Here is a 21,035-nt window from a genome sequence, read left to right as displayed (position 1 = left end):
TTATTATATACATATTGAAAAATGTAGCAATTATAAAATATTAATATCAATATGTAATAAATTAATTAAAACTGATACCTAATTTGTAACTATATTTTTAGAAAAATTTTTTAGTAGAAATTATACTTTGATTTAATTTTCATGGCGAAATATTTTGAGGAAAATGGTATTGATACTTGGTGGAAACTAACTTGTAACTTGTAAGTATTTTGAATTATATTTGAGTAGGTATCATTGTATCATAATATAATATAATAAAATATAAGTTTGTATAGTTAAGAATAATATTTTAGTTTGAAATTTTAACAAAATACAACATGAACTCAAAATAATTAAATCATAAAAATACCATAACATTACTTATAATCTATAAAATGGTCGCGTGTGTTCTTTCTAGCAATACGTAACCGAACGAAGTACAACAGGATATAAATGATAATGTTAATGGTTTTTAATTTCATTCAGATGCATTTTCACACTGCACTTGGATACAACTTTGACGACTGCCTAGTAATCACTTCTTAATAGTATTTCCAATATACTTGTTGTCTCATTTTAGGCTCTAAGCGAAACGATGAATGTATTGATTTTACAACGATGAGTTATTTTTTATTATGTATGTGTGTGTTTATTTTATAGTATAATGCAGTAGTTTATACATTTTTACGTTTTATAATGCTTTGTCCTTAACTTTTAGGGGAATTTTAAAGTAGTAAATTGTATCTATTTTGCACTTTTAAGATGTTTAAAATAAAAAACTCTAGTACTTTTTAAAATTATCAAGGAAAGTAAAAAATAAAATTTATAAAAACTAAATTTTAGCAAAATAACTGAAGAAATATTAATTTTAACAAAAAAATAAATTATATTAGTATTTTCTGAACATTTAAAAATATAATATATTATACTCGTTTTAGACTATTTATAAGATCTTTTGAAAATTTTGACTTTTAGATTCTAAGCAGAACAATGGGTGTATTAACTTAACCCGTCATTAGCGTGTAGACGTTTTTTTGCATCTTTAGTGTGCCGGAATCTATTACACCCCACAATTTAAAATAACATAAAATCATTGTTATAATTCAACTTTTATTTAAATTGAATTGAATAACAACTAGATAAAAATAATATTATACAAAAAAAAAAAAAAAAATAACAATTTTTAGTAACATTTTTTTAATATTTTACGAGGGAAATAAATTTTACTTTTAACTAAAAAACATATTTACATCATCGGGTACTGTATAAAGAAGGATTTCGTGAAGGTAAAAATTTTATCTAGTTCAATCACTAGTAGTATCATGCAAACTCTTATCACGTGGAGTTTAATAAACCATAATATTGGGTTTTTTTTTAGATTTTTTTCCTGTCAACACCTTTTACAATAATACGCATGATAGCAGTCTGTCTGCTTATATTACTAAGTACTCGTATATTTTATTACATAATATTACATATATTTTCCTATAAGTAGATATAATATTGTAAGTTAAACTGATGTTTTAAAAAAACAAATTTTATATTTACATAATAATAATTATTTAAGTATTATTGTATTATATATTAATAGCTAAAGTATTGATCAATACCACCGTAAGTAAATACTTCAGAACAATGTAAATAGGTTCATGATATAAATATAGTTTTAAATTAATCTAAATACTTTGAAAATAAAATTATAAATAGTAATTAATATAATACGTAATGGTGAAAAGTATCAAGTTTCCTTTAATAATATTTTTTTAATTACTACAGTTGTTATGTTTAAATATCCAATTTAATATATAATAATGATATATTTAGATTGTTATGAAAACAACTGTTATGAGAAATTTTATATTTTCAGTTTAAAAAAATATTTTTATACATTTTTATTACAAACTAATTTATATTTTTTTTAATTTTAATAAATGTTACGATTACTATTTTTTTAATCACTACAAAATAACAAAAATCATTTTAAATATTCGATTATCAAATTTTGTCATAACTTTAATTTTATTTACAAAAAATTAACTACGCTAGGTAAACTAATTTTTAATTACAATAAAAAAAAATCACTTGTATGATAAATTTCATTTCATTCCGACAATAATTATGTTTATAACATTTTCATAGAAATAGTGTAACTATAAGTTAACTTTTTCATAAGACATAAAAAAAAAAAAAAAATACAAATTTTTATTTAAATATAAATTGACAATCTGTCTGTGTTCAGAATTATTTTTTATCATACGGAATGATTTATCACTGAACGTCAATTTAATATATAAATTTCAGTGACCTTATCAAACCTAGATACACTCGACTTTTTCTATACCTTCTAAACATAGACCCGTCAATGGACGTCGTCTGTTGAACTTTTTTTATAACAAATAAAGTCGTCTATATAATTATATAACCATTTTTTAATTTAATTTATTACATATATTTTTTTAAATCAATTAAACATTATTTTTTATCGATTTTACTAAACCGACTACTGTAAACTAAACATAATTTGTTAATCAGTTAATTATATTTATTTATATAATTATTATTAAAATTATATAGAATTGATTTAAAAAAATGTCAATTCATAATGCTGATTAATTGTGTTTTTTTTTTTAAGTCACAAGCAACATTGTAATCAGCAGAACCAATCTTACGTTGTTTTATTTAATACTAAAAGGAATTAACCTTTTGTACGTTGAATTTTTTTATGAAAAGTTATGACTATGCAAAATATTACAATTTAAATTTAATTATAAATATGTAACATGAGAATTTGAATATTTTAAAAAAGCCTTCGCATAAACACAAATAGTGTTTTTACCCGTTTTTATGACAAGTCAGTCTGTTTTAGTTTTAAAGTCACACGTTACAAAATTAGTTTTGCTGAGCACAAATTTGCTATGTTATACGTCGCACAAAGAGAAAAAGAGAAAAACAGTGTCTTGATAACACCTTAAGAGGACGTTACGCTTGAATGTGTTGTCTCTGTTTTAAAAATATGGAAAATAATAAAATTTAATTTCAGTAAAAACAATTTTGTGTTATTGACTCAATATTAAAATAAATTAACATTTGAAACTTAAAAATGAAAACATTTTCTATCATCACTCGTCGGTTTTTAAACGAGTTGTGAGTATATAAAACACTAAAATATAATTATTATCACAATTCGTTTAAAAATTAAACATTATGAAAAATCGATGGTTTTTAATACAATATCATCCATTACTGGTTATTTTTCTTTTAATTTTAGATAGTGCTAGTTCCTTATCGTTTCTTATTAGGAGTTATAAATAATTTTTTTTTGTCGACGGGTGTGTGGATTTTAGCTCTTGTATGAATAAACTTGAGTAATAATGACTGTTTATCATTAACTTATACGAATTTATAATGCGGTTTCGTTTATTCAATTAAGTGTAAAACTGCTTAAAGCGGAATTTTTTATTGGTCCCGTGCTATTCCGCATTAGACAGTTTTTACTATCTCATGTCATGTATCGTGGCGATAACGATGTGACATGTCACATACGTGCGTATCGTGTCATATCAAACATTGTAAAACTGCTCGTGGGTCATAACTAGGGACCGGATTTATATGAAAATGCATATATGTAATGGAATAAGATTTTTGAAATCTGATGAGAATAGTCCCTTGTTTTTAGATCATTTTTATTAAAATAACATTAATTGTATTTTGCATATTTCAACGGTTTTACCTAATAAATGCATATTTAATGCATGTTAGTAGTTTTATAGAGCATATTATATTATTTATAGTACATATATTTTGTTTTTCGTTGTATTTTCACTTTCAAAGCCACATATTATCAATAAAATTACAATTGGTCATTAGGTATTGATAAAGATAAGATGACATAAATTTTTGTTTTAATTTTTTAATGATATGGGCTAATATTTTATAGATTGAAAATAAAAAATGTTAAATGGCAAAGATGACGAAATAATTTTTTATACTTTTTAAACCATTTTATACCTTTTTTAATAATTATTTTATTATTCTATATATATATGATTTTTATTTTTTTACATAATTTTAAATATAATGTTTTCGATTCAATTTTTAATGCATACTTAATAATGTATGCATATTTTATAGCATATTACAGCATTTTTTAGAAACATACTTTGCGGATTTTTTGTGCATATAAATCCGGTCCCTAGTCCCTAGGGCCTAGACTCGTAACCGTTTACAAGGAATTCCCGGCATCCGAACCATCGCAATTATTATGTTTAATTAAACATATAGAATTTTTATGAATCAAAAATACGAGCATCAACAGCGATCGAGTTCAGTTGAAGTTTAGTATATTATCGTAACGAATCACAGCGAAGGTTGATAATAACCATTTTAAGATAACTATACCATATTATGATAAATATTACGCACAATACAAACTTTTATCTATCTCATAAGATATACTTTACTTTTGTAAGATTTTTGTGCGCTTTTGAGTCGCGTTAGGGTCATATTTTTTGCGCTTACGGGCTACTACAGCCGCCCGTTAGGGTAACGCCCCAATCGGTTCGGACAATCGAGGTGAGCTACGACTACGGTTCGAACCGCCCGGCCCGACGACCTCTCTACCACCGTCCCCTTCGACCCCCCACCACCACCACCACTAACACCACGCCAAAATCGTAATCGCGCCAACGAGTGTGTAACATTGAACGCGTGTTTTTCATTTAACAGGGGCGGGTGCAAGAAGAGCGAGACGCCGTTCGCGCTGTCCGCCTACGATACGGACGCGGACGGCCGGCCGGCGGGCCTGTCCGGCAGGACGGTGCTGCCGTATTACGCGCGGCTCCGGTGCGTCCAGCGGGACATCGTCGTCGGCGGGTTCGCGTTGACCGCGGACGGCAGCCTGTACCGGGCCGCGGACGGCGCGACCTTGCCGGCCGCCGACTACTGCGTGGAGTACTACGCCGCGGCCGCGGCCGCGGGACAACCGGCCACCGTCCGCCCGGAGGCGTTCGTGTGCGCCTCGGCCGCCGCGGCCGCGGACACGCGCGCCAGCTGGAAGTACTTCGTCATGCTGGTCGGTTTCGTGCCGTCCATCGTGTGCCTGGCCCTCACGCTGCTCGTGTACGCCACGCTGTCCGGCCTGCGCAACGTGCACGGCTACTACGTCATGTGCTACGTGGCGTGCCTGCTCCTGTCGTTCGTCTGCCTGCTGGCCATCCAGTGGACGCAGGACTCCATGGAGCGCCAGTGGTGCGAGCTCTTCGGTACGTATAGTCAGCCGTGTATAGGTACACTAGTTACGCGGTACTCGGTCGCGTTTGGTATCACGTTTTGACTTTGTCGCGGCGCCGGATAATGTTTTATAAATTGTTTCCGAGAAAACACCGTCCGAGGACGGAGTGTCCGACGGAAAACGGTTTGAAAAACATTGCCTAAAAATATATATATAAAAAAACTAATTAAAATTTAGTTTGACGAACGCCCAAAAGTACAATATATATATATATATATATATATATATATATATACCTACATTACGCATTATAAGTTTAGACGGAAAAGTATGTCGTCCGAGGCTAAAAATTCATCGGTATCCGTAAAATAATAAAATTATAGTATACACACCACCGCCGTTGTCCCCGTCCTGTTGAGCTATTATATTGTGTACGTTAAAATACTTGTTGACATTCGCGTGCGAATATCTATTAAAATATTATGATATGCCAGAACAGCTCAATGTGGTTGAGAGCACTCCTTTCGTTAGGGGTGCTGGATGGGCAATTATTTTAATGCTTACGTGAGAGTGACACGTCAAAACATTCCGGTCATAATATCTCCGACAAAATGTAATTTCGCGATAAGATGTCAAAAAAATATAATTTAGTGTTTTTTTTTTTTCAAGATAAGTTATATTTTTAATTAGTTTTACTGTATTTTGCTTATAGCAATAACATTCTATGAAAATAAATTCCATCTAAAAAATACATTTATATTGTACTATATCGTAAGTAACTATTAACTAATTAGTTTTAAATTAACCCAAAAAATGTATAGGTATTATAGGAAATAATTTAAACGACACGCATTAATAAATAGTTAAAAATATTAAAATTCGCGGAAAATGCATTCCTCTTTTTTAAAAATCCATATAATTAAAAAAATTTACTAATAAATAATAAAATACATTTTTTTAATTAATTATTTATTATACTTATTAATAATAAGTTATTATTAATATGCGTTTATCACGGTAACGTTTTTTCGTTTATTTTCACAAAATTACAATAGCTATATATTTTCTAGTAAGGATGCGTACAGATATTTACACATCAGTATAAGTATTCTTGTATTTCTTAAATTGCCTTTACCTTTTCATCCTCCCTAACCAATATTGAACCGCGATGCTGAAGCGTATTTCACGTATATTCAGTCCACCGCAATTAAAGTTGAAAATCTTTGAATTAGACTATATTATAAGATATAGTTTACACTTCATGAATTATAAAAAAATTCTTAAAACTAAACAATAATAAACTGAATGTTACAACTAATAACCTTCTTACCGTTATTTGTGTTTTTGCTTCCATATGTTTACTATTAATTAATATTGTTTATTTACGTGATTTTTAATTAATTTAAAGTATAATTTTAGGTTATTTTACATTATTTGCATTTCTGACAACATTTTGCTGGTTAAATGTAATATGCTTCGATATTTACTGGATGTTAAGGTATGTAAATTATCTTCTTACATAATAAAATAAAACCATATCAAAAATGTGTATTTTGTGGTATTATGAACTTTTAAACCAGGGTGTTCACAACTATATAAAAACAACAGTATAAATAATTTTACCTCAACTCTAAAAACTTACTTTCAAAAATTATAATAATTTTACAATTTTTAATGGTATTTTGGTGATAATATTTTTCTGTTAGTCGAGGTAAGTTTGACACAGAATGATTCCACAAATTGTGTAGAATCGTGTAGCAGGCGTGTGTTGTTGAAAAGAATGACGGCCGTGCGAAGAGGACACAAGTTATTCATAATAAATCACCATGTGCAATACTCGCTATTACGACATATCTCATGCTTATGCCTTATACCTAACGATTATTACTGTTCATTGTCGTCACTTGACATTCATAAAATAAACTGCAGTTTATAAAAAAATATTAACTTTGATTTTAATAGTTCAATATGAAACTGTAAAAATATTGTTTTGTTTTCGTTTCGTATACAAGTTTTTTCTTTAGTATATACTTACAATAATATGTAAATAATAGGATTAAAACAGAATTATTTTTTAAAAACGGAAAAAAAAAGTGTTCTGTGTTTTGTTTGAAATTTATGGGAATGAAGAAACATTATCTTTAGAAACAGTAGTGTGGCCATCATAATAAGTAGGAAGATAATTATTAGTTTTAACTTTTAAGTAATAACTTTAATTTGTAATTTTCTGTTACAATTATACGATTAAGACTTTACAAATGATTTTATATCGCCATAATTATTTGAACTTACAACTGTGATGTGTAACATAATATTATATGATACCACTTCCTGAATAATTGCGTGACATACATATAATATTATTTTTGTGGTAGTAAGCTATTTCATAAAAAAATGTAATACTTGTTATACTTGATTGTACTAATTTTATTGATATAACTAGTGGCTGTTTTAAAGTGAGGTAGGGCATTGAGTAATTTAAATATGCAGTAACTTTAATAGTCATCAAAACACAAGACATTGATTACCTATAAAGTATAAATAAAAATTATTTCATATACCTAGAAAAATATAATATGTTAAGTTATTTTAAGTGTATAAATACTTATCATGGCCAATGGAAAAAATGAATTATAATTTATGTATGAACAAAAAAATCGTTAAATATTCTCTTTGAAATAAAAGTAATATCAAAATTAAAATTATTTTATAATAATAAATATTAAATTTATTTTAAAATTGAAATTGAAAAAACTTAAAATAGATAAATTTTACCCAAATAATAATAGTTTTACAATTGAAAAAATAATCAATTTAAAATAAAATTTAAAAATTAAAAAAAAAAAAATTAATTAAAAATTAAAGTTCATCAATAGCCAGCAGATTAATAACATTGTACACAGATAAGTAATATTGTTTTCATAAGGTTATTTAATATTTAAAATCTATACGTAATGACACGTATATAAAACGTGCAAACATGAAACAACGATTTTGAAAGTATAGCTCGTAGGCAAAAATCAAAGTTAAAATCAATATACAAGCGATATCAAATCAAAAAAAAAAAAAAAAATATGTAATTGATATTGTGCAATAATATAAAAATAATAAAATATAATATCAATACGTTATTTTAAATTGAAATTAATATCGAAAAATATTATTTTGATTTCAAGCTCTTGCTTATAGTATTATGCATTGTATCAGTATGCCCTAAGTCATAAACTCATAATGTACTACATCTAAAATCTAAAAGTACTAATAACAATTCATAGAACTGCTCATAATGCTTTCAATTTATTTTTAATTTAGATACAACAATTCAATAAACAAAAATACATCTATATCAGTACGTACCATTATATATCATATTTACTGTTGGGGATTATCAAGTATTTGTGTATCTACTGGTTATTTATTTCAACATTCACACCACGAAACACTACTGAAATTAGCACCTGATATTGGAATCCATAATTGTTGGTTTTCCGGTAAGTTCACATAATTATTTTAAAACAAATCTACTATTCAAGGTTTTCTTATTATTATTATTTGAATATTGTACATTTTAGTTAAGTAATAAGTATATATGTTTATATTATATGATAACAATATGATGTAATCATATTGCAGAAATAATATATATTTAAATAAAAGCATAAAATATTCCTTCATTAGAAGGACGTATTGATATTTAATATTGATTTAACATACCTACATCTGTTAAACATCATATGGTATGAACTCGGGATATAAGCATAAGCAATTGATTGAGGTATTTTATTGACGAATCAACTAAAAATATTAATAAAACTTGTATTTAGGCGGTATTTTTTGGATTTATTTATTAGAATGTAGGCTAATGTGTTGTATATTTAAACTATTTAATACTACAGTCGAGGAAGTAATTGAACTATGTCCAAAACAAAATCACCATAAAATAAAACAAATATAAATTTAAAAAAATATGTAATAATAATATGTTCTTAAGAATTTATTTAAGAAATATCTGAACGATAATTTTATTTAAATTATGTGCCAATATGACAAACTGCCTGAATATTTTTCCAACAAAAATATTTAAACTTTTTTTGCTATTTAAAAAATCTATAATATATCTATCATACAAAATATTTAAAAAAATAATAAGCATTTTAAAATTTAGTGACTGTTACTTTAAGATTTATTTATTATTTTATACAAATAAAGAAATATTTTGAATGAAACACTACTTTTTCAAAATTACTATAATTCGTTTTCATAGGAGTCGACTAATTTCAGATAATTACAAATGTGTTCCTCCTAAAAAAATAAAAATAAATAATATTCTGTTATAAATTATTTTGTATCAATATTTTAAATATGAAAAATTATAAATAAACGATTGTCTAGCGAGTTATATAACTATAATTTATCTTTTAAACTAGAAATAAAAATAAAAGTTAAGCTTAATTTTTCAAAATTAAGTTAACTTTTCAACCCTTTAAAAAAGCATATGATTTTTTATCTATGTAAACTCTTAATCGTTCATTTTGTTCTCTATAATAGCACCGAACCCTCTACAACGACCGCAATAGGTATATGCTTTTAATGGTGCCAACCTAACTTATAAGTAAATCACAAATTTTTATGCACTAAAAAGTATCGAAATATACCATACAATATGAAGTAAACGTCATAAAAATATGCAAAGGAATTTTATTTTGTTTTTTTAAAACTTTCGCTTTAATGAAATATTTAAATTTTTATCCTCAATTTAATAATTGGTGGTAGATAGGTAATATTAATAGTTAATACACAATATTACTTTTTTTCTATGTACACAAAACACAAATAAATACACCCGTTATAGGTAGATAATCTAATAGATTATCTTTCAAAAAAAAAGTATATTGTTATCTAAAACTTATAAATAATAGTTTAATTTTGATTAGAAAATATTGTTGATTTATATTTTATTTCATATTGACGCTTTTTCATCACATTATTAACTTTTTTTTTATGATTGTGAAAAAAGTTTTTGTTGAATTCACTATAGAAGTTTATAGAAGTTTATTATAGCTATTATATTATACTACTTATACAAATAAACTATCTATTAAATATTAATATGTGTATAATCGCAACATATATATAATCCATTATCCAAGGTTAACATTTTTAATGTATTCATAACACAATTAATCAATTAAAGTACTATACAATTAATAAACAAGTGAAGATATCAATTGGGTGGTGTAACAGGCGACAAAGCACGCCATTAGAGTCAAAAAAATAAATAATAATTATTGGGTGTTTGTATAAACTTTATAATTTCGCGATATAACATTGAATGAACATCAGCGCCACTGGATATTTATATTAAATATGTATACTGTATGGTTATAACATACAAATATATAACTATTCATTTATATTTAAATTTTTTTTAGACAACACTAACACTGGAAATATAATATTCTTCATACTACCTGTGTCTGTTATGCTGTCTGTCAATTTAATTTTGTTCGTGCTAACTGCTATTCACTGTTCAAGAATAAAATCTGAACTCAATAAATTCAAACGAACCGATTCAAAAACACAACGATTTCTTGTTGACAAAGAAAAGTAAGTAAATGAAGTGTAAGATACACTGCATAAATACATTAGATAGGTATCTACATCAAAAACGACGACCCTATGATGACATAGAACTTTATATGTCCATAAAGATGGAACGTCAGTTAAATTTTGAAATAAATTAAAATATTTTTATTTCATTGTTTGGTCTTAAATTTAAAAAAAAAGTTCTTTATTATTTCTAAAGTTAATAAAGTTTTCTATTTTAAAAGTTTAAAATTCACTGATTCCATGTATAATACTTTGTATTTAAAAAAAAAAATGGCTTATTCCAAATAACTCAATATTCACGTGTCAACATGCTTGTATATGAAAATTTACTTTTTATAATGAATTATTTCAATTCAAAACAGATTCCACGTGATGGAATGAAAATAATACTGCTTATATTTTATTAAAATATATAAAACTAATAAAATATACAATTGATATTAAAAATGAAAGTAGATTTTTTTTTAAACTCACTCACCTAAAGAAAAAGAAAAAATGTATAAGGTACTAATAACATATTATTGGCATTTGATTTTTTTTTTTTTTAACTTAAAATAAATTTAGCACTTCTGGTAATTATTATACCGTATTTTCGATAACTAATTTTGGTTTAGTTTAATTTAAAACGTATATTCTATTTACTATAAAGTTAAAATCACGCATATTTCGAGTATTTATTTTGTTCTTTATATTGATCCTATATATATATATATTAGCGATAATTAAAAGACTATTTGCTGTAAAAGATAGTTTTTCAGTAAACGACATAAGTTATACCATGCTACAATGTCGACTACATTATAATTCGTCAATTTTTGTTATAACACTTTAATACGATTATTTAATGTTAAGTTATTTAAATTTAGATAACAATCTATGCACTTTAGCGCGATCAATTAGTAGATAAAGAATTAAACTGAGTTATAAAATGTTAAAACTAATTTGTAACCACTAATTAACCACCTAGTTAATGTGCTATTATTAAAAAAAAAAACATATACATACATGTGTAATTCTATATGACTAAATTAGTTACAAAAGTCTCTTAAAAATGTCAACATTGTTTTTAGCTATCCCGAAAAGTAGGAAATATATTGCTTACAAAAAATAAATTACTATTAAATCATAAATATCTCGAATCTTAATGTTATTAAAAATTCAGCAAAATTATCTATGATTATATGAAAGCATTTAATTAAAAAATATAAGCAGACATTTTTTTTTCACAACAAAGTTAAATTAAAACACTCACTAGAAGGACTCGGAATTTTTAAAACCTAAAATTTCAAAAAAAACTAACTGTTACATATTCAAACAAATTTATAAATTTATAATTTATATATTACCATTGTTACATTGTTATAAATATACTTGGTACACTAAAAATTTTTTTATTAAATTTATTAAAAAGAAAAATCTATATGAGCTAATGTTTAGAGAATTGATTTTAGATTGATTGTCATTATTAATTTATTATTGAACTGAAAAAAAAAGATCATCAATACATCTAAATCGTTTTTATAAAAACATTTATTCTCTATTTTAAAGGTTAAACACTAAAATATCTATGTAAGATATAAAATAAATAAATAAATTTTTATTAGAAAACGTTAAATAAGTAGAAATAAATCATTTTTTAAACAAAAATAAAGAAATAGGTATGCATTCCTTTTCTAGAATTGAAAAAATATACAAAATATAGGTACATTTTCAATTTTCAAACTCGTCAATCATTATTGTTGAGGATGGCTTGGTCTACTATAAATTGAAAGCATATAATGAAAAAAAATATGCAAATTTTATAACTTCCAAGCCTTAGATACAAACTAGCTTTTTTTCTCTTAAACAACAACTTAATTACTTATTATTTGATGTTCTCTTTGACTATAATGTAATTATTAATTCTTTGATTTAATCATTAACATAACCCTTAATTACTTTTTTAAGTTCTAATTTAACCATGTAATTTATTTATTTATTCATTTTCTTTTAAAATTATTATTTTCAATCTTTTTCATTAGTTAATACGTTAAATCTAGGAAAAGTACTGGTACTATAGTTCCTCCTCCAGTCCTTGATATCATAAGGAAAAAAAAAATATTAAATCTTCCAAATAATTTTTATTCGACTTAAAATAACTTTTAATTCATTGTTTTTTAACAGATTTGTAATGAGCATTAAACTATTTCTGGTTATGGGAATTCCGTGGACATTCGAAATACTATCTAAAATCTTACAAAATGATTGGTTCATATGGCACATTTTAGATGAAATTAACGCACTACAAGGCGTGATGATATTTATTATATTTGTGGCTAAACGCAAAGTTATTACGAGTTTACGAAAAAAGTTTAGAGGTTCTATGGATCACAGTGAGTCAACAAAAATGAACACTATCTCTGGGTCGTCACAAAGCAGCTGTGCTCATAAAAATTATAATGATTTCTAAATGAAATATATAGTTATAAGTAGTATCAACTATTAAGACTTTATAAGTCTTAAAGCAGATAAAAAAAATGATTTTTTTTTTGTGTCTTTAAATATTGCATTTTTGTTTTCTGTTACTATTATAAAAATTAAATAATATTTATTAATTAATTAATAATCATCATAAAATTCAATTTATTCAATTTTTTACTTAAAAAATTTATCACCAGTCCAAATATTATATACATTATAATTATAAATTTACAAAAATGAATACATTTTACCTCATAAAGTAAGAAAAAAAATGTTAATATTTTTAATTAATTGTTTTTATTTATTCTTAATATTTATTTTTTTTCGCTTCTAATAAACTATAAAAAAATATTCTGTAAAAAAAATATAAGCATCAAGTTTTGTGCAACCTGCAATTATATAGATACAATAATAGTACACAAATAGTTTGTACCATAATTTATTAGTTAACTACCTATTAGATATACATACCTACTAGCTACTATCATGCATAGGTTATGAGTTGTTTACTTTTTATTATTTTTGATAACTTAAAATTTTTATTTATTGTAATTTGTACACAAATACAATAATATTGTTAGTTGTTATATTTATATTATTTGTATCTATAATAAAAATAATATTATGAATATCAAATGATGTTTAATAATTATTTAACTGAACCGTCGTTTTAAGATTTATGACACAATAATAATAAAAATATAATAATTAACCATATCCTTTTAAAAAATAAAGTTTAAACATAACGAAGAGTACAATGTTATATGAAAATTATATTTATAGAATATGTGTTTGCTTTAAATTTTAAATGTTGTGACATTTATAGAACACGAAATTTGTTATAACAGCAAATATAATTTACATATTTATTATTGGGTACATTTTATATTTTCCTAAAATAATATATTGTTTTACAAAAACTGTAAAAAGATTTAGTTAATCAAAATCAACAGTGAATTCGATACTCGTTTCAATACAATTTTAAAATTATATATTATAGGTATTATTTCAAAAATAAATATTTTTTTTTTTATATTATAGAATTATATACAATAAAGTATTATAAATTATACATTTACAACTGATTGCACTAAAAAATATAAACATGGATCGTTGTAGACACGTCGATAAATTTATATAATGTATTATAATAATTACTTATTTAGTAATTAAAAGGCAAAATAAAAAATAATGGTCGTTTGTAATTGTTTTACTGTTTGTCAATAACAAGTAGATAAATGTACAAAACATCTTAACATGAATCAATTCAACAAATTTATCAAAGGATATTGAAAATAAAAATAGTTATTATTTGCCTTATTATGCACTCGTAGAGTGCATAATATTTACGATGTATTTACCTATATAGTACCCATCACCTGCAGGCTAAAGCTAAGTACTTATAGTGTCTGAATCATAATCGCGATAGTGGTTATTGTCGCATGCTCACATATAAAATTATATTGTATAATAGTAAAACTCAATAAATAAATGTATGAAAATATTATGGTATTGATATTTATGTGAGTTATATTAAAAAGGTTAACGAAACTGTTCAGTTCGAATTTTATGTACAATCGGATGTAAAAAAAAAAAAAAACACGGAACAATATTTTCAACTTACCTACTCTTGTAGGTTAAAGCTATTACAACTGTAAAAAATGCATTATTGTAATTATTGGAGAACTATGTAAAAAGTAAACAATTTTTAGGAACTCACAATAATTGACTAAAAATTATATATGAAACATAATAAAACATTTGTAACCAAAAAAAATATCATTACTCTTACAACATATTCGTTGTGAAATAAATAAATGATTAAAATTATTTAGTAATTATGTTCAAAAACTTTTATCCTAGAAATATGAGTGACTATATATTTTTATTTTTATTTTATTCTTGAAATTTGTTTTGAATAATAAAATTTGAAATTACGGTAACTTACTCATTGATGAAGTACACCAAATACCTACTTATATTATGCAGTAAAGCTCAGGAAAGTAAGTAATACTTCTCCTTTTTACTATTGATCTCTTTAAATGCTTAAAATTGTAAACACTATTTATACATTGCTAAGTGTTAACAAAACTTCGTTATCAAACATTTTTAAATTCTACAATTTATCAATGATTTCATACGACGCGAACGTTTGTTTGAAATGCATTATGTTAAATTTTGAATAAATATTCGCATTAAAGTTATAAACGCTATATTTAAATTTCGAATAATGTGAACGGTTAATGTCGTGTAAAATCGGCTTTAATTCACAATACAAATCATTCTTGTATCGTATTTAGTTTATTGTTCGATGAATAGCATGATGTGATTATTTATGTAGAACTGGATAAAATATTATTGGGTCTTGGGCTGGTCAAAAATAAAGTTCCAATCTCTTTTAGACAAATCACTACACTATTATTGTTCGGAATAACAGATAAAATTGAATTACCTTAGATGAGTTATTAAAAAAAAAGGCATGGATAGTTGAAGACTTTTAAATCATCTATCTCGATTACTTATAGTAAAATTTAAATATAACTCACCTAGAGACAAGGATCAAGTGAATCATTAAAAGTCTAGTGTCCTAGAGTTAGAAGGTCCTCATTTTCATATAGGACACTTAAAGAGCGAGGGCTTTGCCTTAACTGTAATTTTATTTTATTAAGCAAAACTGTTATTTATTTATTAGTCCTAAATAAAACTTTTTAAAGTTCTATGAGTAATAACTAAAAACTATTTAAGTATTGTAATATCGGTATGTATATAACTATAGTCTTAAATAAACTAATATAGAAAAAAAATCATCATTCACGATAAAAGTATCTACTGACTACAGCTGATAAGATTATAAGTTATATAATAATATACAAAATTTTAAATTACCATAATGTTAACTGTGATGTATTAATTATTAATATTGAACAACACATTCAAAAATCACGGCTTAAGTTAATGAAGTTATTTAATCCAACAAAATTATAGATTATTTTCATACAGCAGTCCTTAGATTTAAGAATTCCATTTCAAAAAAGGGACTCGTAGTATACCTAGCTTCCTACAGACGACAGGAGTATAGATACACGTCATTACAGTTAACCACCCTACAGTTTAATATAAATAATGTGTACATATTACGTGTATTACTTATATTTACTATGAAATAAAATAATTTAACATAAGCGTAGTAAGTACCTAAAGGTATTTCAATATCATTTATTTAAATTGTATCGCTCAACCCTAATAGGTATAGATAATTTTTTGCTAAATTAACGTAAGTAATCTAATTCTAAACTGAATACGCATATTGACCATAGATATACCTAATCAAGTAATGACAATGAATTTAATATTACTATTAAGTTATATCAATACGATATTATCCCTATGATAAAATTATACGTATTATATTTTACTATAATAGTCTATAATAATCACAATAAGTACTCTTACTTAATGTCTTTAATCAAATAATTTGGCATTTGTTTTGTTTACAATTATACCTACTTATATATAGATACTTTTAGATACTTGAGATTTCAGTCAATCATACCATATATTAACTCTAAGTTTAACATCTGTTAAACATATATTTATATAATATTATTATGTTTATGGATGAAATTAAAGGTTAAAGCTTAAAATGTTTTTTTACACTAAATATTCTTTTATACTATAATCTAACAATTTAGATAATCAATTAGTCTATAAATGTATAATGATAAATTTCAAATTGTTAAAAATAAAAATTTAACATGTTTATATAAACATAACTTTTACTAACATATAACTTCACAAACATGTATATAACTATGCAATGTTAAAAAATTTCGGAAATATGAAAAAAAAATGTTACGTTCCACAAAATTGTAAAGACCTAATTTATGATAAAAATCAAACAAGTATTACAGTAATGGTTCAACAGTTCATTAATTTATAATAAAAAATACAATATACTTATAAATTATAATAAAAGTGTTTGCATCATTTACGTCTGGTTTTATTTTTTTTTTATATATATATAAATCAACAATAATAATAAAGCCATATGCAATTTCTGTTTATTAAAATTAAAATAATATTTATTCTAATTAATAATATTGAAATTACTTCGAGTCTTTAAAAATAATTAATTAAACAGTACCCATATTTAATTGCCTTGAATGTTTAAATTTAGTAGTACCTACCTACAATATTTTTAATTTCATTTTAATAATCCATTTATTTTATATTTTTCTTACTTTAAATTTTTTTCGCACGATATTTAATTTCTTACATTACCCATAATAATATTGACAATATAATTTTAAATCAAAAACAGTATAATATAGCAAAAATAATATCTTATCTGTGGGTATACTTATACTCGGTTTTCATTTACGGCTTCTATCCTTGATGTCATTCAGCTTCCTCTCAAAAATTGTATATTAACATAACAGTGAATTTATCATGTATGGTGACCAAAAATACTTAGACTCCAAAATTAATATCGCATCTTATTTTAGTAATAACGCGTTCGTTTAGGATTTGAATCACATTATCATTAATTGAGCTGAACGTTGATAATTTGATCAATCAAATTCCTCGAATATTGTTAAACTAAAAAAAAAAAAGCAATTAACGTGATATAAGATAATAAATAAATATTTCGAATATATAACCATAAATTTAATTTGATTATTTTATAAAAAACTTGATACTCGTACTACATTTATTTTTGAATAATTTAAATTTTAGACGAAATTTCTTTTAACTGTACTACCCCTTTTTGAATTCAAATTAAAATTAAATTAATTTTTTTAACAACCTTGATTTAAAGAATTTTGTCAATTTTAAAAATTGACTAATTAAAAGTGAGTTAGATTAGTTGAGATTAAGTTAAATTGATTTTTTTAAATGCTTAAGTGTAGTTTCGTAAGTATCTACAAAATCACATAAAACCTAATAAAATTGTAAATGACTGTTAAAAACTACGATAAATATAACATACATAAATCAAAACATTAACTCACTTTCAATAAGTTAATTTTTTTTTGACATTATTTTTTATTAAGTATTTGTTACAATATATGAACAATAATCTCAGGTGATAATTTATATAATAATATGCGGACAAGAATAACATATTGAAAAGACTTCTCAACAGAAATACTCCGTCATCGTCAAGAAATAGGTCAATCTCTAAGATAGAAAAAAACTTTATAAGTAAAAATAACTTGAAAAAATTAGTTTAATACGAATTTAAACACATACAAAAGGGTGAAAATCAAAAAGCGTTTGTTTTGCTACACTTGCATGAAAGATAATTTTAATAATTTTAATTTTTCAAAAATAAGTGTATTGTTAAGTCATTTGAGTAGTAAAAATTCTCGAACGAAATTTCGAGTGGTACGTTCAAAATATTTTGTATTACCTTTATAATTATCGTCGAACAATTAATGTACATTACGTTGAATATAATAGTCACTCGTAAATGGTAGAACCATATTATTTGAGTAACGGGTAAAGCCTACACCGATTTTGTATTCAATCGACGTGAAAAAAGCAATTTATAATTTCGAAGCCTCATACTGTACACTGTTTTGATACTTTAGGTGTTTGCTCACTTGGTGCATTACGAAAATAAACTAAAAGCTATAAAACATTTGTGTCGACTGTTAGGACCACACAATGACCTATAACGGCTTTACGGCGATTAAAATACTTCGCCTCCCATTATCTAAACACTTAAAAAATATACAGCTCTTTTTTAATATATTAATGCACTTGCTAACTATTCATTAGTATTGTTAATATGATATTACACTATTTCACAAACCCTAATTTATTATTGCCCCCCGATAGGGAATATAATCATGAGATATATATGTAGGCAGTTTAGCTATGTAATATACCTAATATAATGATAAAATATTTCATTTTTACGGCTTTGTTAAAAACATTTAAAACATTTTAGCACGCCATTGTTTACAAGGCTATGACGAAATGCATGATATTTAAAAAAAGTTTCAATTACATTATATTACCTTTTTAACGCAATACAATGTATTTTTTTTTTTTTTAGCATGTATAACGTGCAATGCAATACTATAATATTAAAATTAAAATAAATAATTTTCTAAGTACTGATATAATATTTAAAAAGAAAATATCAATTATCAGTATAAAATAATAGTTATCATGCTATAAGAGGTGGATTTAACTATAAAGACAACTATAATATTTATCTTTTTATATTCAACCTGCAATCTGAATTGGATTCACTTTTGTATTTTGATTATTCACAAAACGAGAGAATATTTTGGAAACTGAAAACTAGGACCTTCAAAGTTTAAATTAACTCTTAATAGCAAGACAGGGGCATAAACTTCACCATCAATAGGTTTAGAAAGAATCTTTAAGTTAGGTATCCGGTATTTTGCTATTACATAGGGTGTACAAATTGAGACACCGGTGCCCTATGCACTCATATTCATGAATACAATTTGTACAAATTGACTTAAAATTATTTAGATAAATCTTTCATAAATTCATCGACAAAACAAAGTCATATAAGTTGAATCATTTAATGGTTTTATTTAATTAATTTAAACACATTATTAGTATTAAAATGTTACAAAGTTTTTTTCAGAAAATGATAAAGAATCTCGACATCCCTGAATCATGAATAAAATAGTGAAATATTGATAACAGGATATGACGTAAATTATATGCCCAGTAAAGACAAGATTTTAAATACGGTTTTGCATTAAGACTTAATGTAAAAAGTATGTATTTATAAATATTTATGCCGATATTTTAAATTATTAACAATAATAAATCACCCAAATGAGAAAAAAAATAACGTTGTGTTTCTACTAACCGTTTGTCACACAACCGATGGGTGTGGTGTATATTAAAATGTTATACTTTACTAATAACAACCAACGTATAAAAATATTACGAAAATCGAAATTTTCGACCACGAAAAAGAATGAAACGTGATCTGTGCTAATGTTTTAAAAATAAAAAACCAAATAACAGTTATTATTATTATTTCATTTGATAATATCAAGTATCACAAAATAACTAATCTTTTAATAAATCAAAAAATAATTAATAATTTATCGTTATCACAATAAATTATAGTGTAATATCTATACAAATATTATTCTCAATAAATATAACAATACAACTATGATAAATTTAATACTATGAAAATACATTTAAAAAAAAAAGCCAATATTATTATTTATTCTTGGTAATACTAAAATTTAAAATGCAATTAATAAGTATTCAAAAATATATTTTGATTAAACAAAGATAATATAGGCACCTTAAACTATAGACATAAATAATAACAATGTTTTAATGAAAATCATTCATTTTATGATAGATTAAATATTTTTGAAACGTTCTAACTTAATTACCCTATGTTTTTTAAATGCCATACTTTCAAACCTTAAATTCGAATTTATAAAAATAAAAAATACTTTCAACTGTATTGAGTTGACAGAAATATCGTTGAAATGAGTTCAACCGAGTCGATAATTCTTTATTATAACTGTATTTTTATTTAAAAATGATGTCTGTTGAATAATAATAATCGACTAATATTTATAAATACTATATACCTTTATTATTTTAATAAAAATTTACTGCAATATAATATGCATAAACAGAGTCATACATAGAGCAACCACACACTATCATCTCGATACAGTTAGCTATGTATAATACACTTAAATACAGTAATAAGTACCATCGCGAGAATAAT

General features: G+C 24.8%; 1 protein-coding gene across 1 annotated transcript; it reads left to right on the top strand.

The window, feature by feature from the left end:
* Positions 1–4,704: 4,704 nt before the first annotated feature.
* On the top strand, positions 4,705–13,374 carry LOC112595349 (probable G-protein coupled receptor Mth-like 3; the record flags this gene model as incomplete). The annotated part of the gene is given in 5 exon segments (XM_025340505.1): positions 4,705–5,240; positions 6,629–6,707; positions 8,522–8,700; positions 10,642–10,816; positions 12,983–13,374. Coding segments are annotated over 5 exon segments (1,255 nt in total), but the record flags the coding sequence as incomplete, so codon positions are not given.
* Between the last annotated feature and the right edge of the window lie 7,661 nt (positions 13,375–21,035).

The sequence above is a fragment of the Melanaphis sacchari genome, unplaced genomic scaffold (genome assembly GCF_002803265.2).
Source record: "Melanaphis sacchari strain LSU unplaced genomic scaffold, SCAv2.0 Contig26_pilon_pilon, whole genome shotgun sequence".
NCBI lineage: Eukaryota > Metazoa > Arthropoda > Insecta > Hemiptera > Aphididae > Melanaphis > Melanaphis sacchari.
This window is presented reverse-complemented; position numbering and strand designations above follow the sequence as displayed.